Source organism: Biomphalaria glabrata, chromosome 6 (assembly GCF_947242115.1).
Source record: "Biomphalaria glabrata chromosome 6, xgBioGlab47.1, whole genome shotgun sequence".
Classification (NCBI taxonomy): Eukaryota; Metazoa; Mollusca; class Gastropoda; family Planorbidae; genus Biomphalaria; species Biomphalaria glabrata.
Genome location: NC_074716.1, coordinates 32,702,527 through 32,725,744, shown reverse-complemented (window position 1 = coordinate 32,725,744; position 23,218 = coordinate 32,702,527). Strand labels below are relative to the sequence as shown.

The 23,218-nt window shown below is 36.5% G+C and overlaps 3 protein-coding genes across 6 annotated transcripts in view; 2 read left to right on the top strand and 1 right to left on the bottom strand.

Moving 5' to 3' along the window:
• The window catches only part of LOC106071641 (uncharacterized), a 28,008-nt gene extending 21,745 nt beyond the window's left edge, over positions 1-6,263 (bottom strand). For both annotated transcript variants that reach the window (XM_056031385.1, XM_056031386.1), the window contains exon 1: positions 6,060-6,263. The gene's annotated coding sequence lies outside the window, so the exon portion shown is untranslated. The remainder of the gene's footprint in view (positions 1-6,059) is intronic.
• Positions 6,264-9,244: 2,981 nt separating this feature from the next.
• The window catches only part of LOC106071643 (monocarboxylate transporter 9-like), a 28,035-nt gene continuing 14,061 nt past the window's right edge, over positions 9,245-23,218 (top strand). The window contains exon 1 of one of the 3 annotated variants that reach the window (XM_056031832.1): positions 9,245-9,607. The gene's annotated coding sequence lies outside the window, so the exon portion shown is untranslated. Of the gene's footprint in view, positions 9,608-16,817; positions 17,156-23,218 lie in introns of those variants that run through there. The other 2 variants (XM_013231793.2, XM_056031831.1) reach the window with 2 other exon arrangements.
• Positions 10,923-12,472, top strand: LOC129926864 (uncharacterized). Its single transcript, XM_056033331.1, has 3 exons — positions 10,923-10,936; positions 11,085-11,516; positions 11,842-12,472. Exons 1-3 carry the CDS (start codon positions 10,923-10,925, stop codon positions 12,470-12,472), a joined length of 1,077 nt encoding a protein of 358 aa, XP_055889306.1.

Genomic DNA, 23,218 nt, shown 5'->3' with positions numbered 1-23,218 from the left:
TGTAGGCCTTCAGTGATGTAGCAATAGATGTAGGCCTACTCTGGCCTTCAGTGATGTAGCAATAGATGTAGGCCTACTCTGGCCTTCAGTGATGCAGCAATAGATGTAGGCCTACTCTGGCCTTCAGTGATGTAGCAATAGATGTAGGCCTACTCTGGCCTTCAGTGATGTAGCAATAGATGTAGGCCTACTCTGGCCTTCAGTGATGTAGCAATAGATGTAGGCCTACTCTGGCCTTCAGTGATGTAGCAATAGATGTAGGCCTACTCTGGCCTACTTGGTTTCAAGCAGAAAGATAAGATAGAATACTCAGACTAATTATAATTTAGTTCGAGGCGTACGCCGCTTGGCTACCTATCATAGGGGCTCAAGTTCGAAACCAAATTCCAGATAACTTCTCTCCTCCCCCGTCCCACGTGATTGGATTGGACCGTGCTGAAACTTTATGCTCTTCAAAAAAGAATATATATAATATGGCTACTGCATATTGAAATTTAAATTTAAAAAAAAAAACGAAAATGCATATTGTTATAAACCAGGTGGCGGCACAGATGGGGGTAGTCGTACGTGTGTAGTCAGCCGACGCAAATCGCCCCAGGCCAGCGCTAGACGAGCGGTCAACCGTGACGGTTACGACGGTCAGCCGAGACATTAGGGACCCTATATAAAGAGCGGAGGTGTCACAGTCAAGACGGTTTACGACAGAAGGTTCAGAACACGGTCGACTACAGCACAGTTCAACGGTGTAGTTCTGTACGAAGGATTACGACGGTTCAATGCGGAGTACTTTCAAGAACAGTTGAGACGAACGGCATCTTGATCTTGGTCTGCGATCGAGTCCGACACAACGAGCCCAAGTGTGTGAAGTCAGTCCTGAACTGCTGAACCCAGTGCAAGCCCGGAACGAGACGGAGAGGCATATGCAAGAGTAAATACGGTGTTAACGAAGAACTTTTTGTACAGTCTGTGTTACGTGTTGCCCATTGTACATTATTGGCTCAGATTCATTCAACTAATAAAGTGTTAGGTTATTGTGGAGCCCTGAGTTGTCAAGTTCTTTCAATGAGGTAGTTCCGTATTTCTGACCTACTTTTAACCAAAGTCACGTGATTGTAGGACAACAAAGAGAAGAATGGCCTTGTCTTCCTATATTTCCATTGCTGTTGCTCCTCTATTTTTAAGAAATTTTACATTTACAAACATTTTAAAATATACAGAGTACATCAACGAACTCCCTGAATGTTCAAATAATTATACGAATGTTTTCATAAAGGGCCAAGAACTGTTTAAAGATAAGTTTTAAATTATCAATGATATTTCCTTTATAGTCATGACAAGCGTCAACACTTTGCCGATGATAGATCTACAATCATATATGGTACAGAAGAAGATGTTTTTACAAATGTTCTTGTAAGATTAAAAAGAAAGGCTTGGCATAAACTACACAAAACACACACACACACACACATACATACATACATATATATTGTTACGAATCTCACTATCCGGCTCTCTGCAAACTGCACCTTACACCACCAACAGAAAGAACTTGACAACTCAGGGCTCCAAATAACGTAATAGTTTAATGTCAATAAAATAACAGCCAATACTGTACAATTGGCAGCACGTAGCACAAGACTGTACAAATATCTCTCCTGTTAATAGCCGTGCCGTCGTATCAACTCTTGCACTGGTCTCTCTGTCTCGTCTCGGACTTGTACTGAGCCGTTGTAACGAACTGTAGATCGGGAAGTTGTGACTGACTGGTCTCTGATACCTTCGCTCTTTATATAGGGTCCCTACTGGCCTTCTAGAACCGGACAGAACGTCGCTCGACCATTCTGGGTGTCAGATGACTACAACCCTCGTGACGCTCCTGAGCTCTGTTCACGACGTCGATCCTTCCCGAACCATCATGTTAAATTGATACTCGTCTCGGCCGACAGTCGTAACTCGTCACGGTTGACCGCTCGTCTAGCGCTGGCCTGGGGCGATTTGCGTCGGCTGACTACACACACACCGCTACCCCCATCTGTGCCACCACCAGGTTTATAACAATATATATATTATATATATAGGCCTATATATGGGATAGGATAATATGCCTATTTGTTGAACCATTGTTATTTTCATAAACTTCACCTTTTTTTTAACGTTATGTATTTCATATTCCGCTTATTTCCAATACATTATGCACATCGATAACATTAAGAATAATTTTTGTGTGTTGGATACATGATGTATTATTATGTTATTAAAGTTCTATCATTTTTAAGAAATTCACAAAATCTTACATTGCATTTTCAAAAATGCGTCGACAAAATAGATCTAGATCCATTTTATTACTTAGAAACCAAATTGAACAATGAAGGGCGGGGTAAGACACATTTGGCCTGTGTAACTGTAAGAGTAGATCTAGATTTATCCTTGACTATCAGATGTGTTATTTGTTCGCTAAACAACTGAAGCCTATTACGCACAAGGAAAACACATGGCAGTCTTTTTATCTTTTATAACAACTAGTCGACATATCGACTACACACTAGCCCTAGAGCTATCTGACCAATACACACTGGTCTGCTGTCCAACTTTTAGTGTTCTACTCAAGTTCAAGCTTGTTTACTTTTTGGGCAGAGAGGAAGGGGGGGGGGGGTGAAAGTGTTACTTTTTTTTTCTAGGACTGGTTACCCGAATGCTAAGAATTGTAAGTGTAGTCATTCATTGTAGATCAAGAAATCTTGATCTCAGTATGGCAGATTATAGGCTAACGCTTCGGTACCTTCTATCAAAGGTTTAACTATTTGTTTTAGTTGAAACTATTTTAAAAATGTATCTCTAGATTCTCCTGTTACTAACAAATTATAGTTTAGTGCTAATGAGTAAATTGAAACCACTAAATATGGACTTAAAACCCTTCAAATTCCCACTACAAACTAACTAAAACTAAGCACGGTGCGCGTTGTATACACACAACCACTTGACGCGGGGGGAATCCGGAACTACCTCATTGGTGGTGTATGGTGTAGTTAGCAGAGAGCCTTGATAGTGAGGTTCGAAACAATATAAAAAAAAAAGACTTCAAAGAAAAAAAAAAGAAAGACATTTAAGTATGGCCCAGAGAAAGTACAATTTTACAATCAGTTGTTTTTGTCAACAAATCTTATGAGCTCAATCAGCTCAATAACTGTTGTTTTTTAAATTAAATTCTCAAAGTTGAGATTCAGCTTTATACTTTAGTATTTATAGTAGGCCGTATTCTTGTCTGCAGTTTGTGAACTAATAAAACAGTCTGAGATAATAGAGATGGTTGCTTAGTGTAAGGGTTTTTGCATTTTGTGGCAGAAAAAACAATATGAAACTTTGATTTTCTTCATTACTTACTTTCACATTAATTGCATACATACAAAATATTAAACTTTCGCTTGCTTTTTTTAAAAACTTTTATAAAATAAGTTGTTTTTTTTAATGAGCTTTTGTAATTGCAAAGGGTTTTGCACATGAAAATTATATATGTGTCAGACGTGAATAGCCCAAATTTCCAGTAAAAGAAATTACATAGTCATTTCTCTATAGAAAAAGTTACGAAAGTTATATAATACAAGGTTACAAAAGACAGTTTGTGTGGAAACACAAACTCAAAATCGGCCCCCGAAGTGGTCCACCCAGGCAGGCTTCAATATTTTCAGAAAGAACATCCGAATGAAATTATATCAAAGACAAATGAGAGATAAGAATGGAGAGAGAAGGTTAACAGATCTTGAGTAGTGCCGCAACGGTACCGCAGATCAAAGGATAGGTGAAAGTGAATTTAAAGTTAGATGTGAACCTGGCCTAACTAGTTCCCCTTTGAGACCTTGTGGTCTATAGGGCAGATGATGTAAAGTTCATATGTTTTTGTGGCCTACGGTTAACGAGGGTGTCATGTAGCCAGTACAACGACCAACCGCAGTTACTTTTCCCCAACTAATATCAGGTACCCATTAGAGCTGAGTGGACTCAGAGGCGCCCAAAGATTCCAAAGTTGAAAATCCCAGTCTTCACTAGGATTCGAACCCGGGACCGCTTTAAAAAAAGGTTCAGGAAAATGAAGTTTACAAGATTACTATTCGTTTTAAATTAGGTCATATTTATAATGCATACTAATTAGCTTTTTTCTCTTTAAAAAAATTTAAAAAACTGCTTGCATAAATGATTTTAAAAATTAGATTTTTCGCTTTCAGAAAAAAAAAAAGTAGCCGTTGCATCAGAACTTTGAATGGTCTAAAAAATTGTGCTGTCGGATTTTCAATATCTTTTCTAGTTTACGAGATCTAAACGGGACAGAGAGACAGACGGACATACATTTCGCACAAAACTAATAGCGTCTTTTCCCCTATCGGGGGCCGCTAATAAAACACAGACCTATATATACTACAATAAATATAGGTATTTGCTCTCTATTTATGATTTATCTAGATAGGTGCTGTTTTACTACTACAAACCAAGTATCAGATTTTAGAAAAACCCAGGTTCGTTTTTTTTTTGTGTAACTCTATTTGTTAACAACGTATAGACTAAATTGCATCTCTTTATTCGTATAATTAAATCTTTATATTAAAATCTGTATGAATGCGTTGGTAATATAGTAGGCGTAGAGCTACATATTATAAATGAGATTAGTAGATTTATGTTAATAAATTAAGTGGAATAGATCTATTGTTCTAGAATTTTAGAATCTACATATTTTTTTGACATCTCGTACAGCACAGCAGACAAACTTACAAAAGCCGTCAAGTCGCAATAGGTTCTGCCTAGAATTACAGTCTAGAGTAATTTCTGATTATCTTATTTTTTATTTCTATTATATTTACAACCTAGATATAAATTCTAGAAGTAGATCTATACTGATTTTATAGTTACAATTCGATTTCAAGTTGAATATTTATGATTAAATAGATTACAGATTATAACTAGATTTTATAGATCAATGATTATTATGACAAGGCCTATGGTATATGTGAGATCAATTTTTTTTTTAAAGCAACTAATGGACTTCATCTAAAACAATTAAGTTCATTCATATATTCACATGCGATTTTTTTTTTATTTATAAGCTTAGCATTACTATGGACCAATGTTTCACAAGAGCTGATAAGAGGAATCAGATATAAACATCAGGAGAACACACCACTTAACCCAAGAAAACATTAAGAAATTGAAAAAGACACAAAATAGACATTGACATTCCTAACAAACGAATATTCACAATTGATTACAGTAACACCTTTTCAAAAACACCTTTTGAAAAATCATTAAAAGTTTTAAAATCACTAAAATTTTTATTTCTACAATTATTTTTGTGTGTGAAATTGTGTATCGGAAAATGCCGGGTATTTGAAAGAAGCTAGTCCTAAAAAAAATTACATAGATCTAGGGTAAAAGACTCATAAAATAAAGTACTAAAAATGTGTAGTTTCACACGCTTGTTTCAGGTCTTTTCTTTCTATAACCTCTATCGGGTTTTATCCCAACTACTCCTATTTTTGTGCATAATTTTTTTCTCTATCAGGCACACTTAAATTCACAGCCTAAAATGCCAGTTTAATTAAAAAAGAGAACTGAAAAATGCAAAAGATATATAAGGTAAAGGGTACTTCCGGCCCAATTTATAATTTTAGTTTTAAACCACAGAAACGAAACGCATAAGCGCAACATAGCCCATTGAGAGACGAAGTAGAAATGAGGTATGGTGGCAGAGGCGTGTGAACAAAACGTGCGCCCGTGACAAGAAACTTTATTGGCGTCCCCCCCCCCCCCATTCCATGAACAACAGATAGAAATATAGGCTTATAAATTAACATTATTTAATAATGATATAATATAAATAACCTTAGAATGTATAACTATAACCTAACTAAAATATCTACAATATTTTTGGTGCCTCTTTGCTTGTGGCGCCCGGGGCATCGTGCCCCACTTGCCCCCATCACTACGCCTCTGTTAATGATGGATATCGCCATAGAGATATAGGTACCTACGGCAAAAAAGGCTTACGACTAAAATTATGTGTTTTGACAAACCAGTTTTGACAACAATATTTGGAACTGATGATACTGATAAGAATAATCTAGATCAACATGAGTACATCTTATAGAAGTTATACTGTTTCTAGGGCTTCTGATACTTAGGTCTCGCTAACTTCAATTTACATTCAAACGATTAGTTCAAATAGGCTTAGTTCAAATACAAGAGATTCGAATATCTTAAGACACTAGATTCAAAAAGTATTTTTCAGAAAGATGAGACACAAAAATCATGTCTTGTTTCACTGGAATGCAAAGCGGTGCACGAAATGAACACAAACATAGACATATATATAGACTGGAGGATAAAGAACAAATTATTATGGGAAACATTTGGGAAAAGATAAGTTTGTATGAACACAAAGCAGAACTGAACATCTTTCGTCTTTTACATATAGACTATATATATAGTCAAGGATATTTTATTTCACTTTCAGACGTTTCCAAGTTGTTTTTTTGTTGTTTTTGTTGTTTTTGGCCCAGTTGTTGGAGCGGTGTTCTCAAACGTCAACTATCCACCCATGTTCCCCTACAACAACAGAAGGAAGTATTGTGACAGTTGAACCAGTGTGTCACCAACGATTAATTTTGACCTTAATAACTAATGAATATTAGATTTAAAATGAAAACAACACTTTTACCCCGCCCGATTCCCCCCTCCCCGAGAAAAAAAAATCCTGGTTAAGCGAATGTATTAATCTACTAGACTGTAACTAGACTGTAACTAGACTGTAACTAAACTGTAACTAGACTGTAACTAGACTGTAACTAGATTGTATACTATTCCAATGATATATTGGATCTAGACCTAGAAGACGATGCGAGAAATGTTCCTGAACATTAATTCATTAAACCCTTCAATGAATGCGGCCTTCATGCGGAAACACTGGAAGACTATATAGTCTGTTCCAGATAAGTATTGTCTAGTTCTCTAGCCAAGTTTAAATTATTTTCTGTTATACTTTAGTCAAACTAGAATTTTCCCAATGTTGCCAGTGAACTATTAGGCTAATTCTTTTCCCAACGGTATACAATAACTGTCCAATTTCTAGGAAAATCGTTAGAGCCTTTTCCGTATAATACTTTAATACAGAACAGCAACAGTCTAGTCTCTTATATAATACTTTAATACAGAACAGCAACAGTCTAGTCTCTTATATAATACTTTAATACAGAACAGCAACAGTCTAGTCTCTTATAGATGTCTACCCTAGGAAATCCCTGCAGCAACTCAATCTATCACTAAGTTAAAGTCTCGCTTTGAACTAATGTCGTCATTCTTGTGTATTCATTGTCGGTCACCTAAATTCAGTTGACAACACACTCAAAGCAGTCTTCAGTCACTTAGTGTGTATATTAAGTAAATACATAAAGTCTAGATCTAGTAATTTGTCTACTTTAATAATACGTCTGTTTATAGTAATGAGGACAATAACTACACGTTGGTTGTGTTACATTTTACAACACTTCGCCTAAGCGCTAATGCTAACACGCAGTCAGGCTCTGGTTACGATCAGAAACAATGGTCGCTGACCTACTACGTCACGAACCAGTCTTACGGCCTGGGGTCACGGAGGTCACGCCTAAGGTGCGTCATTACACCCGAGACTACCATGATGACAGTTATTAGAGCATACCACTGACCAGGATAACGACAAATTGTTCATAGCTGTTTCATCAACGAGTCCTTCATAATAACGTCAATCCAGCGCGCAAACCGCACGACCAGGCAGCCATCTAATTGCCTCACATGACGGAAAGGTTGCGTCGACGTGATTTAAAAGAAACTTTTAGTCGGATGCCACAGACATCTAGCGGCTAGCTAATATAAGAGCTATCCTTGTTATTTTCTTTCGCAGGCTAGAATGTTTGGTGATATAATTTATGTATAAAAGACGTGAATCACTGATTAAGAGAAATAGTGTATAAATGAATATGTGAACTACATTAGTGTTTCATTCATGGTGAACCAGTAACATAGATTAAAAATGCAAAATACCTAGGTGTTTTAATAAATGAAAAACTGTCATGGAATCCCCATATTGATGAAACTATCAAACAAAACATTAGGGTTTATTAAAAGAAATTTCTATAAATCAAATAAGAACATAAAATAAAATGTTATTTAACCTTGGTTAGGCCAATAATAGAATATGCATTCTCTGTTTGGGACCCCTCGACTCAAGAAAACATTAAGAGCAGTGAGATTCATAACAAACGAATATTCACATTTGACTATAGTAACACCTTTAGTAGAATCACTAAATTTGGAAAGCCTTCAGGATAGAAGACTCATAAGTAAAATGGCAATTTTAAAACACTGAACCATAATCTTCAAATACAAAATCAAAATCTAATAAAAATACTCAGAAAGACACAAAGATAAAGGCACATTCCTAGTTCCATATGCTAGGACAAATTTGTACAAATACTCCTTCTTACTTAGTGCTATCAGAGCATGGAATGGGCTGCCTGAGCTAGCCAGGAAAACCAGTGACTTAGCAAAATTTGGGTCATTGGTTAATATGCATGACTAAATGGATGACGCGTAGGACGTAATCGTCTTCTTTTTTGAAGTAACGTCTGTATTATTTAAGATAAGACACGTGAATCACTAAATGAATGAATTAATATATAAAGGTACATGTGAATCCCTTAGTGAGATAATTAGTGTATAAAGGAATCATTGAAAGAAGGAATGAGTTAGGAAACTAAAGTGAGTGAATATTCTGAAAATGTTATAATGATCTATTCAGACTGATTTAAAAGAGGACACCATCTGAGCTGGCCTTAGACTATTCATTTAAACAAGTATAGAAAATGTGAAGTGGTTGTATATCAAAGAAAGTCTTCCACTTGTATCTATTTTGAGACACGTCTGCACTAGTTCTCTAGACATCTCAGTAAATATCACCGAACCATGAAGTGCAACATAGCTCAGAACCACCACCCCCTCTCTCTCGCTCTCTCTCTCTCTCTTTCCTCTTCCTTTTTCGTTCACCTTTATATGTGTCGCAGCACCCCCCCCCCTTTCTCTAACGATCTTACTCGATCTACATGTTAACTGTTATTTGAATGTTAAAAAGATCTTTAAAAACATGTAGGCCAATGCATATCCCCCCCCCCCGAAAATTAAGATAACACACACACACGCGATCGTGAAAGGAGAGGGAGGGACTACTCTCTTCCATTACCCAAACATTTTTCAAGTAAGAATTTCCCACGTAGTGCGTTGTGTAGGCCGGGATGAAATGCCACGAGTTCATCAACTGTAACATTGAGAGAGAGAGAGTGGGCGCCAGCCCGAACTAATCCATAACATTAAATACCAACAAAACAAAGTAGATGCGACCAAGTCGGTGCACCGTGAATCTACTCATGATTATTTGAAACCATGGTCCTGGACTCTACAAACCCGGCATTGCTGTTGACAAGTCGTTCTGTAACTGATTGCAATCATCCACTGCTAACAAGACGAGTGCAATAAGGAGATAGTCAGTGCCTAGTTAGACTGAAATCAGGATAATTCATGCATGACCAAATCTGTGAGTATCAATTATAACTTAGTTTCTATTTAGGCCTACAGTAAAAAAAAAAAGTTTTCATTTTATTGTACCGATGTTTATGTCATTTAGCATTAAACAATTCTTTGTGGCCCTACTGTTTGTTAGAAGACCCAGATACTGTGTAGAACTGAGATTTGATGTACAAAGCCGCCATATTTTTCAGTAGGCCTACCTTCTACCACCAGTAATACAGATGTTTCAGTAGGCCTAACTTCTTACCACCAGTAATACAGATGTTTCAGTGGGCCTAACTGCTACCACCAGTAATACAGATGTTTCAGTAGACCTAACTGCTACCACCAGTAATACAGATGTTTCAGTAGGCCTAACTTCTTACCACCAGTAATACAGATGTTTCAGTGGGCCTAACTTCTACCACCAGTAATACAGATGTTTCAGTAGGCCTAACCTCTTACCACCAGTAATACAGATGTTTCAGTGGGCCTAACTTCTACCACCAGTAATACAGATGTTTCAGTAGGCCTAACCTCTACCACCAGTAATACAGATGTTTCAGTTGGCCTAACCTCTACCACCAGTAATACAGATGTTTCAGTAGGCCTACCTTCTACCACCAGTAATACAGATGTTTCAGTAGGCCTAACTTCTTACCACCAGTAATACAGATGTTTCAGTAGGCCTACCTTCTACCACCAGTAATACAGATGTTTCAGTAGACCTAACTTCTACCACCAGTAATACAGATGTTTCAGTAGGCCTAACTTCTACCACCAGTAATACAGATGTTTCAGTAGGCCTAACTTCTTACCACCAGTAATACAGATGTTTCAGTAGGCCTAACCTCTTACCACCAGTAATACAGATGTTTCAGTAGGCCTACCTTCTACCACCAGTAATACAGATGTTTCAGTAGGCCTAACTTCTACCACCAGTAATACAGATGTTTCAGTAGGCCTACCTTCTACCACCAGTAATACAGATGTTTCAGTAGGCCTACCTTCTACCACCAGTAATACAGATGTTTCAGTAGGTCTAACCTCTACCACCAGTAATATAGATGTTTCAGTAGGCCTACCTTCTACCACCAGTAATACAGATGTTTCAGTAGGCCTAACTTCTTACCACCAGTAATACAGATGTTTCAGTAGGCCTAACCTCTACCACCAGTAATGCATATGTTTCAGTAGGCCTAACTTCTACCACCAGTAATACAACAGAATGTTTAATTGGGCCTAACCTCTATCACCAGTAATGCATATGTTTCAGTAGGCCTAACTTCTACCACCAGTAATACAACAGAATGTTTAATTGGGCCTAACCTCTACCACCAGTAATGCATATGTTTCAGTAGGCCTAACTTCTACCACAAGTAATACAACAGAATGTTTAATCGGGCCTAACTTCTACCACCAGTAATGCATATGTTTCAGTAGGCCTAACTTCTACCACCAGTAATACAACAGAATGTTTAATTGGGCCTAACCTCTACCACCAGTAATGCATATGTTTCAGTAGGCCTAACCTCTACCACCAGTAATACAGATGTTTCAGTAGGCCTAACTTCTACCACCAGTAATACAGATGTTTCAGTTGGCCTAACCTCTACCACCAGTAATACAGATGTTTCAGTTGGCCTAACCTCTACCACCAGTAATGCATATGTTTCAGTAGGCCTAACTTCTACCACCAGTAATACAGATGTTTCAGTTGGCCTACCTTCTTCCACCAGTAATACAGATGTTTCAGTTGGCCTAACCTCTACCACCAGTAATACAGATGTTTCAGTTGGCCTACCTTCTACCACCAGTAATACAGATGTTTCAGTTGGCCTAACCACTACCACCAGTAATACAGATGTTTCAGTTGGCCTAACCTCTACCACCAGTAATACAACAGCATGTTTAATTGGGCCTAACCTCTACCACCAGTAATACAACAGCATGTTTAATTGGGCCTAACCTCTACCACCAGTAATACAACAGAATGTTTAATTGGGCCTAACCTCTACCACCAGTAATGCATATGTTTCAGTAGGCCTAACCTCTACCACCAGTAATACAGATGTTTCAGTTGGCCTAACCTCTACCACCAGTAATACAGATGTTTCAGTTGGCCTAACCTCTACCACCAGTAATACAGATGTTTCAGTTGGCCTAACCTCTACCACCAGTAATACAGATGTTTCAGTAGGCCTAACTTCTACCACCAGTAATACAACAGAATGTTTAATTGGGCCTAACCTCTACCACCAGTAATGCATATGTTTCAGTAGGCCTAACTTCTACCACCAGTAATACAGATGTTTCAGTTGGCCTAACCTCTACCACCAGTAATACAGATGTTTCAGTTGGCCTAACCTCTACCACCAGTAATACAGATGTTTCAGTTGGCCTAACCTCTACCACCAGTAATGCATATGTTTCAGTAGGCCTAACTTCTACCACCAGTAATACAGATGTTTCAGTTGGCCTACCTTCTACCACCAGTAATACAGATGTTTCAGTTGGCCTACCTTCTACCACCAGTAATACAGATGTTTCAGTTGGCCTAACCTCTACCACCAGTAATACAGATGTTTCAGTTGGCCTACCTTCTACCACCAGTAATACAGATGTTTCAGTTGGCCTACCTTCTACCACCAGTAATACAGATGTTTCAGTTGGCCTACTTTCTTCCACCAGTAATACAGATGTTTCAGTTGGCCTACCTTCTACCACCAGTAATACAGATGTTTCAGTTGGCCTACCTTCTACCACCAGTAATACAGATGTTTCAGTTGGCCTAACCCCTACCACCAGTAATACAGATGTTTCAGTTGGCCTAACCTCTACCACCAGTAATACAGATGTTTCAGTTGGCCTACCTTCTACCACTAGTTACTAGTAAGACAGATTCGTAAGACCTCATGTGTGGTGGCTGAGTGGTAAAGGCCGAGGTTTCCCGGGATCAGATCTTGGTGAAGACTGTAGTTTTGTTTATCGGGATTTTTAAGACGCCCATGAGTCCACCTAAACATCTAATGGGTACCTTACTTAAGTTTGAAAAAGTAAAGAATGTTGGTCGTTATGCTGGCTATTTAACCGTAGGCCTTAGAAATAGATGATTTTTTTGACATCTCTTTCCCTATAGATCGCAAGGTCTGAAAGAAGTGTTTTGCTTCACTGTAAAACCGCTTGACACCTGCATTTACGCCTATATTTACGTACCTACTTCATAAAAATAGTCTGCATAATTAGCTTTCCTCTAGGTGTGAGAATTTAGGCCTATGTCCTTATTGCATTTCAAGATAAAATAACATAGCTCTAAATCTATATTTCTGTGAGCCATAATTAGTCACCTTATATGCTTAGTTGTGGTTAGTGCCATTTCCTCTATCTTCCATTAAAGTTGAGGGTATTGACAAAGTGGAGCTTTCAACATTGAAAAACAATCTAATTTTTTAAAAGGCAATCATCTCCGTTACATAAATTGGACAACGGAACAGTCATATTGCCTGAATTTTAATATCTTCTCGTGGCTTTGCATACACGCACACACACATACAACCACAAAAATACGAACGAGCGTATGCATACGTGTATTTTTGCTTCATTGCCAATGCACTTTTGCACTTCGAATGAAATGACACAGTTTCTCTCCCCTACAACCTGGACGTTGCTGTGATTTTGATATTTAATATTAAAAAAAAAACAAGCAAAATAGAAAAATACTTAAAGCTTATCTATTTATGTAGAATAAATTTCCTTTTTTGATATCAAACAAAATAATTATTTACCAATAATTAATTGACTTATTGGTAATTTTTAAAAATTGACTTATGTTTTGTTAGGTGCAATAAAATAATAATCGTGATTCGTTTCGATTTGATCCAACGATGGGTTTGAGAGAAATAACGTATTCAAAATTTGTAACTGACATGCAGACAGTGTGATTTGATATAAGCTTTGTAATAAACAGACAGTGTGAGTTGGTATAAGCTTTATAATAAACAGACAGTGTGAGTTGATATAAGCTTTGTAATAAACAGACAGTGTGAGTTGGTATAAACTTTGTAATAAACAGACAGTGTGAGTTGATATAAGCTTTGTAATAAACAGACAGTGTGAGTTGATATAAGCTTTGTCCCAGACAGACAGAGTGAGTTGATATAAGCTTTGTAATAAATAGACAGTGTGAGTTGATATAAGCTTTGTCCCAGACAGACAGAGTGAGTTGATATAAGCTTTGTAATAAACAGACAGTGTGAGTTGATATAAGCTTTGTAATAAATAGACAGTGTGAGTTGATATAAGCTTTGTAATAAATAGACAGTGTGAGTTGATATAAGCTTTGTCCCAGACAGACAGAGTGAGTTGATATAAGCTTTGTAATAAACAGACAGTGTGAGTTGATATAAGCTTTGTAATAAATAGACAGTGTGAGTTGATATAAGCTTTGTAATAAATAGACAGTGTGAGTTGATATAAGCTTTGTAATAAATAGACAGTGTGAGTTGACATAAGCTTTGTAATAAATAGACAGTGTGAGTTGACATAAGCTTTGTAATAAATAGACAGTGTGAGTTGACATAAGCTTTGTAATAAATAGACAGTGTGAGTTGACATAAGCTTTGTAATAAATAGACAGTGTGAGTTGACATAAGCTTTGTAATAAATAGACAGTGTGAGTTGATATAAGCTTTGTAATAAATAGACAGTGTGAGTTGATATAAGCTTTGTAATAAATAGACAGTGTGAGTTGATATAAGCTTTGTAATAAATAGACAGTGTGAGTTGATATAAGCTTTGTAATAAATAGACAGTGTGAGTTGATATAAGCTTTGTCCCAGACAGACAGAGTGAGTTGATATAAGCTTTGTAATAAATAGACAGTGTGAGTTGATATAAGCTTTGTCCCAGACAGACAGAGTGAGTTGATATAAGCTTTGTAATAAACAGACAGTGTGAGTTGATATAAGCTTTGTAATAAATAGACAGTGTGAGTTGACATAAGCTTTGTAATAAATAGACAGTGTGAGTTGACATAAGCTTTGTAATAAATAGACAGTGTGAGTTGACATAAGCTTTGTAATAAATAGACAGTGTGAGTTGATATAAGCTTTGTAATAAATAGACAGTGTGAGTTGATATAAGCTTTGTAATAAATAGACAGTGTGAGTTGATATAAGCTTTGTAATAAATAGACAGTGTGAGTTGATATAAGCTTTGTAATAAATAGACAGTGTGAGTTGATATAAGCTTTGTCCCAGACAGACAGAGTGAGTTGATATAAGCTTTGTAATAAATAGACAGTGTGAGTTGATATAAGCTTTGTCCCAGACAGACAGAGTGAGTTGATATAAGCTTTGTAATAAACAGACAGTGTGAGTTGATATAAGCTTTGTAATAAATAGACAGTGTGAGTTGATATAAGCTTTGTAATAAATAGACAGTGTGAGTTGATATAAGCTTTGTCCCAGACAGACAGAGTGAGTTGATATAAGCTTTGTAATAAACAGACAGTGTGAGTTGATATAAGCTTTGTAATAAATAGACAGTGTGAGTTGATATAAGCTTTGTAATAAATAGACAGTGTGAGTTGATATAAGCTTTGTAATAAATAGACAGTGTGAGTTGATATAAGCTTTGTAATAAATAGACAGTGTGAGTTGATATAAGCTTTGTCCCAGACAGACAGAGTGAGTTGATATAAGCTTTGTAATAAATAGACAGTGTGAGTTGATATAAGCTTTGTCCCAGACAGACAGAGTGAGTTGATATAAGCTTTGTAATAAACAGACAGTGTGAGTTGATATAAGCTTTGTAATAAATAGACAGTGTGAGTTGACATAAGCTTTGTAATAAATAGACAGTGTGAGTTGACATAAGCTTTGTAATAAATAGACAGTGTGAGTTGACATAAGCTTTGTAATAAATAGACAGTGTGAGTTGATATAAGCTTTGTAATAAATAGACAGTGTGAGTTGATATAAGCTTTGTAATAAATAGACAGTGTGAGTTGATATAAGCTTTGTAATAAATAGACAGTGTGAGTTGATATAAGCTTTGTAATAAATAGACAGTGTGAGTTGATATAAGCTTTGTCCCAGACAGACAGAGTGAGTTGATATAAGCTTTGTAATAAATAGACAGTGTGAGTTGATATAAGCTTTGTCCCAGACAGACAGAGTGAGTTGATATAAGCTTTGTAATAAACAGACAGTGTGAGTTGATATAAGCTTTGTAATAAATAGACAGTGTGAGTTGACATAAGCTTTGTAATAAATAGACAGTGTGAGTTGACATAAGCTTTGTAATAAATAGACAGTGTGAGTTGACATAAGCTTTGTAATAAATAGACAGTGTGAGTTGATATAAGCTTTGTAATAAATAGACAGTGTGAGTTGATATAAGCTTTGTAATAAATAGACAGTGTGAGTTGATATAAGCTTTGTAATAAATAGACAGTGTGAGTTGATATAAGCTTTGTAATAAATAGACAGTGTGAGTTGATATAAGCTTTGTAATAAACAGACAGTGTGAGTTGATATAAGCTTTGTAATAAATAACAGTGTGAGTTGATATAAGCTTTGTAATAAATAGACAGTGTGAGTTGACATAAGCTTTGTAATAAATAGACAGTGTGAGTTGACATAAGCTTTGTAATAAATAGACAGTGTGAGTTGACATAAGCTTTGTAATAAATAGACAGTGTGAGTTGATATAAGCTTTGTAATAAATAGACAGTGTGAGTTGATATAAGCTTTGTAATAAATAGACAGTGTGAGTTGATATAAGCTTTGTAATAAATAGACAGTGTGAGTTGATATAAGCTTTGTAATAAATAGACAGTGTGAGTTGATATAAGCTTTGTAATAAACAGACAGTGTGAGTTGATATAAGCTTTGTAATAAATAGACAGTGTGAGTTGATATAAGCTTTGTAATAAATAGACAGTGTGAGTTGATATAAGCTTTGTAATAAATAGACAGTGTGAGTTGATATAAGCTTTGTAATAAACAGACAGTGTGAGTTGATATAAGCTTTGTAATAAATAGACAGTGTGAGTTGATATAAGCTTTGTAATAAATAGACAGTGTGAGTTGATATAAGCTTTGTAATAAATAGACAGTGTGAGTTGATATAAGCTTTGTAATAAAACAATTTCAATCAAACGTGAGTTACGAAAAAGACAAGAACAACAACTGGTGTTTGATTAACTGAGGTTCAGTATATGCACATTTCAACTGATTTGAGACACTAATATAACTGTATCATATCCCCTTTTACAATAGCTTGAGTTCTTATTCCCATTATTTTAAAAGTTTTAAAACTGTTCTATAAAGGGTTTGGCATAAAGATCTTCAACATTTTGGAGGGGCTGTAGTGGCAGTAGAGAGGTGGGACAGGTTTCATTCGTTAGGCTAGGCTCTACCATGTTCAATCATTATAACAAGTTTTCTTTGTTTTACAACACACCATGTATCCAACCAGTGAACATCATGTCTTTGTTAAGCATATAATGAAAACAACCTATCTGTAATAGCAACACTTTGCACTCAGTCAAAATGCATCTGTACCAGACCAGGTAACAATTTTGTAAAACCCTTTAAAACAAAACTGTTTTTATGTACTTTTCGGAAATATGAGCATTTTTTTTTCTAGATAGCTGGGTTCTTCAGGTAGGTTTATTCAAAATGTATGCCCCACCCTGTATTTGTAAAAAGTTTGATAAGCTGGGAATCAATAGGCATAGAGCTGTTGTTTTGTAGCCTGTTTTTGATCGAAATAAACCTGATTGTTCTTTTCTTGCTGTAGACTGCGGTTATAATGATAAGACATTGCCTTTGAGCCCAAAGATAAGGAAAGGTGTCTATATTAGGGCCTACATAAGATACGATTTTTCTCGTGACTAAGCAGACCCAGCTGTGACCTACATATTTTGGGCAAATGTAGGCAATTGCAGACAAAGTCATTGTTTACCAGGATCGATTTTAGCTATCTTTTCGATGTTTGCACCTGTCTACTTTTGTTTGTCATCAATAAATCTACATTATCACAAAAATGAATTGTCCATTTCAAAATAAAGCGTGCCTTTGTTTTTTTCAGCCCTAACCTACATATCCGGGTGTATAGGGCAAGTGTAGACCGACATACAAACTGTGTTTACCTTCGCTAGTGGTACTAGATCTAAGCTCTTCTTAAGTTTATTTTTATCTCGGGCTAGTGCAGTGGTCGCCAACTTGGAGGCTAGAATGTCAATGTAGCGTTTTCACTACCCGCCAGAATGTCGCACGCAAACACATGTAAGCCTAATAGATGTAGACTAGCTCAAAGATATCTCATCATTTCCTTGTACACTCTTGTGTCCCCCCCCCCATCTTCTTTCTAAATAGACTTCTAGACACCTTCACATTTCCTTTTTTTTTAGTGTTTTGAACCGTTGGGACACCACACATGATCCAGCGACCGTTTTTCTCCTCTCTGTCTCTTTCAATGAAACAGAAAATAAGAAAATAAAACAGAAAAAAATCCTCTCAATTGTATTTCACCAACTCATCACTTTTGTTGGAGTAGCCATCGTTTTGTTGTTTCAGTACAAACCTAATGCAACAATAATCTCGCTTCAATAACCTTTTTTTAAATATATATTTTGGCTTGCTATGAAGTTTAAAAAAAATTTCTTTGTGAAACGAGTCTTATGTAAAGCTTATAGCTTTGTCCTTCCAATTCCACTAGAAAACATGAGCACTGGGTTAAGTATGGTCGTCTGTATCTGAATGTCTGAAACTAACATCAATGGGACCCATGTTGACGACGTTGTTTGCCTTTACCGGCCTATACTATTTGCATGCCAATTTACGATCAAGTCTGTTTTCTTCATTCATTGGCAGAGCACATAATAAACCTTTTAATAAACCTTTTATTGCTTGTTACAAAAACATTTTAGCTCGAGTGACAATGCGAAGTACGATCACAGCCTCCATCGAGATTCAAACACTTATATCTGTTATATGTTCAGATGTCTGTTCTTGTATTTGCAAGTTAGGTCTATGTAGTAAATATAAAACAAAGCACCCTTTAGGTCATGGTTTTAATATTTGACCCTCAGCAAGTAGAAACAAGACACCGCACCACAAAAACAAACAAGAACTCATTTGTTCTCCTGGCAATCAAATCATTAATTACTCTCTGATGTGAACTTTTCACATCTAATGTTTGAAGGAAATTAATGTGAACGTATGTTTGGTATGCTAGAGTTAGGTTTTGTTGTGTGTAATGCACACATTAAGACATATTGACCGTCTGGGAAGGATTCCACAAGTAACTTTCGGCATTGCTAAGTGAGATATCATTGTTTCTAACAATATCCCTGCTATGTACCACATTATATATGTATATGTAGGCTAATATTACCTTTAAGTGCAAGCACAAAATCATCCCCTATACTAACGTGCTAACTATTAAATATATCAGATTTTCACAAATGAAATTTTCGTAATTTGCACCCATAAAAACTTTTCGCACCTGGTTTTCCTTGACCATTTTCGATGCGATGGAGACAGTGATCATAATTAGAGCTATCGCACTGTAGTAATAAATTAGACTATGTGGTCAGAGCACTTGTAAAATTGATTATCACCTTCACTATCAGTGATGACCTTCACCTACAGCTGCCACGCAATGTTTGGGAAAGATTATTGAGCCCAGCGAGTGATTTGAAACAAAATATCGAGTAATCAAATGTCACAGCTGTACTAACACGAGTGAGATTTAACATATTAAAGGGCATTATTTTATTTAGCTCCAGAAATCTTTGTACAGATAGAAGGAAGAGAGAAACTAGAACACTAAATGCCAATACAGCAAGTTACACTATTGGCCTCCATGTTTGGATACAAGTTGGCAGCTACATTTTTCTATTGAAAACCGCTAAGATATAACCCATGTTTTTAAATATCTATTTAGTACAATAACTAATTTAATGGAAAATGATATTAATGTCCATTCTATCAGTCCATCTGATGTCATTTCGTTGGATGGAGAGGTTGTGGGGTAATATTTGTACAAGAGCCTTACCAAAGGATTGAGGAAGATGTCTTGAATGAAGTTCATTGTTGGAGAGGTTGTGGGAAGTTGTGGGAGACGATTTGAGTAAAGTTGTTGGACAGGGTGTGAGAGGTCGTGGAAGAGGCAGTAGGAGAGGTTGTGGGAAGTGGCGTAGCAAGGTACCCTCTAGCCCGGAGTCAGGAATACATTAGACCCAACCCGGGTGCCCAAATAAGGCCACACTATATCTATTGTGAGAGTACATTAAGACAGACCATACACAAGGTCCCATAGTTCTCATGGAGTAAATGTGAACAAGGTCCTCAAACTTGGGTCATTTGAAAAGTCATTTCAACCATGCAACTTGCTAGGATTCCCAGTCACTTGTTGAATCTTCAGATGGTTGAATGTATTGAAATTGTCCTAATGGGCCAGAGAGGAAAGTCTTGACTGAAAGTTTGACATGAACTGCAGGGAAGACAAACGTTTTTGAAGCACCTTTATTCAGATCGTTGTTTATCCTACTTAGTAGAAAGTAATTGTTGTAATTTTGAGCTCAATTTCTAAGGACGAATTTCTAAAATACTTTGTATAATTGAAGAGGAGACTTTGTCAAAATATAGGTGAGACCTGTTAGTATGTAACATTCTAGAATTGATACTTCAAAAAAAATTGCGTAATGTAATACTACAGGTATAGTTTCCATTCACTAATAAAAAGATAGATTTACTGTCGACCTATAACATAAATGAATTTATTTGAGTTGGTGAATATGTGCTGTAATATTACAGAAAGAAAAAACAATTAAACAGAAACAAACAATTTATCTAGTGTACTTTAAATTCGTCTACATATTATTATTATATTAGAAATAAACTAATTTTCATTCTCTGGCATTGCCAGGTTCGAGCTTCGTTGTAGAGAAACAAAATTCATTGTAGTCCACCGAGAAATGTTCTAGTGATGTGGCAGGCAGTAGTATCACCCTATTATTAGTATTATTATTATTATTATTATTAAATCTAGCACTTAGAATGAAACACTGTATTGACAATGACAACCGGAGTTGACAACATTCCTGGTGAACTTCTACAGGCTGGAGGAAAATCCATGATAACGCGCCTTTAAAGATTTGCAACAAGATCTGGCAGTCAGGAGAATGGCCTAAGCTCTGGACCCAATCACTTATCTCTTTCAAAACTACCTCACCATCAGCCTCACAAGCCATCCCAGCAATGTCCTGTGAACAAATTATATTAAACCGGTTAAAACCGATAGCTAACAAAGTTATAGAAGAACAAGCGGGTTTTAGACAAGGTCTAAACAGAACACAAACTAAACCTCAAGATGCACTGCAAGAAAACACCAATAGAACCTTCTCCATGTCTTAAATGACTTCTAGAAAGCTTTCGACAGAGTATGACATAGTGCACTCTGGGCGACAATGGAAAAGTACAATATAAATAAAAACATAATAAAATGGAAAATGTTCTCGATAGCTACGATGGTAGGTATATAAGGAAAAAGAATTACTGACATGAGCTTACCAGACGACATAGATTGTTTGGTAGGGACAGAAGAAGAGCTAGCTGACTTGGTGATGCGCTTAATCTTTCGCAGCATATGGTCGAATGTCGAAAAAACAAATTACGATCAATAGCCAACAGGGCTTTAAAATGGATATCAGTACTGTAGTTGAAAAACTGACAAAACTCAGTAGTTTTAAATGCCTCGAGATAATGTCTCAGTCAGTCTCAGATGAAGGAACTAAATCCGAACTACTGGTCAGAATTGCATAGTCCGCAGCAGTACTTGCAAAACTCAAAACAATCTGGAAAAACAAAGGCACTAAAAACAGACTGATGAGGTGCCTGGTCATGGCTACATTTTCATATGCTTGTGAATCTTTGACGCTGACTGCAAAACTATAGAGAGGGGATCCTAGTAGTGGTATTGAGGCAGTTCAGAAAGATACTGGGTATCACATGTAAAGGCCGCATCACAAACGAATAAATTAGAAGCAGGATTAATACCGCGATATGACTCCACGATGACCTGCTAAATACTGTCAAAAAACTAAAATTAAAACACTATTGCCAAATCACAAGGTCCTCAAGGCTTGCAGAGACCTTCCTTCATGGAACAGCACCAGGAAAAATAAGAAGCAGACAGAGTAAGAATGGAAGAGCCTGTCATTGAAAGAGATTCTATCCAAGGCACAATACAAAGAGGAGCAGAGAAAGACGGTCCACAGATCTTGTGTAATGCGCCAACGGCCCAACACACTCAAAGATAGATGGTGAAGTTGAAGATATTAACAATTTAAGAGTCCCCGTCTGTAAATAGGTGTCATACTACAGAAATTAGTTTAACGTCGGTTTAGTATTGTTCTCTTTTGATAGATATAGCTGGACTATAATTGAAAACAACAATAAATATATAATGGTTTTAATTAAAATTATGTAAGAATTCCATAATTTAAATTTTCACAGTCAAAACATGTTTTCAATGCAAGAGCTCGCTTGGGCTACTATCGGTCTTTGGTCTGGGCGCAATGAGCCTCTTCGCCTCATGGCTGCTACGCCACTGTTAATGGGAGAGGTTTTGGGAGAGGTTGTAGCTGCAATACATATTTGTATTACTGCCTTTTAGAACCACGACTCAGTAAAATGAAAACCGTGAATCAAAGATAAACTCCATTGCGATTCAAACTTGAGAACCTCTAGCTAGCAGCCACTCTGCCAGCCAGCAACAGGGAAATGCAGTCCCTCACACTTATAAGCAAACAAGCGTTGAACAAAAAAAAATACCATGTCAATCAAGGATTGTCTCCTGTAGAAATTCGTTGCCTGTAGGGCAATCATGATAGAAGAGTTCAGGTCAAATAAATTAGCTCTGCCTCCATGTTATTCATTTTCTTTTTTTGTAAACATAATTGTACAAAAGAATTTAAATTGTAATTGTTTGTGACGACTGGCATGTCAAATTATAAGAACATCAGGGTTGGGGTTTCTACATACTGATAAAACATACATTACAAATTTTAGTTTGTTTTTAGTTTATATTAGAGCGCTAGTAATTCTTGTACCACATACAGAACCACATACAGGGCCGCCGCTACCTATTGTGCAATGTGTGCTTTGCACGCAGGCGGCCGAATTTAGGAGGCAACCAAAGCATTATCAATGATTAGCTTTTTTTAAAATAAAAAAATATAACTTAAATATTTTAATATTTTATATAAATTCTAATTATTCTAATTATTCTATTATTCTTTGAAAAGTTAAAATAAAAACGACTTTCTTACATAAGAAGTTTTTTGTGCCTAGAATGTCCCTCGCATTTTATTAGACCAAATATGGCCCTTTACTTTTTTTTTACTAAGATAAATCATGCGTTCTGAAAGAAAACACATCAATATTGGCTTTTTTTTTTAAATATGTTCTCTTTTGCGAGAAAAAGGCATTGTAGACGTCAGGAGAAAGAATTTCTGAAGCTGAAAACGCCAGAATACGCTCATCGCCAGGGCTCCGCCCGACATCAGAACACTTGCCGATTTGAGCGGAAACTCGCCACATCTTCATTTCTATCTCCAGGAAGA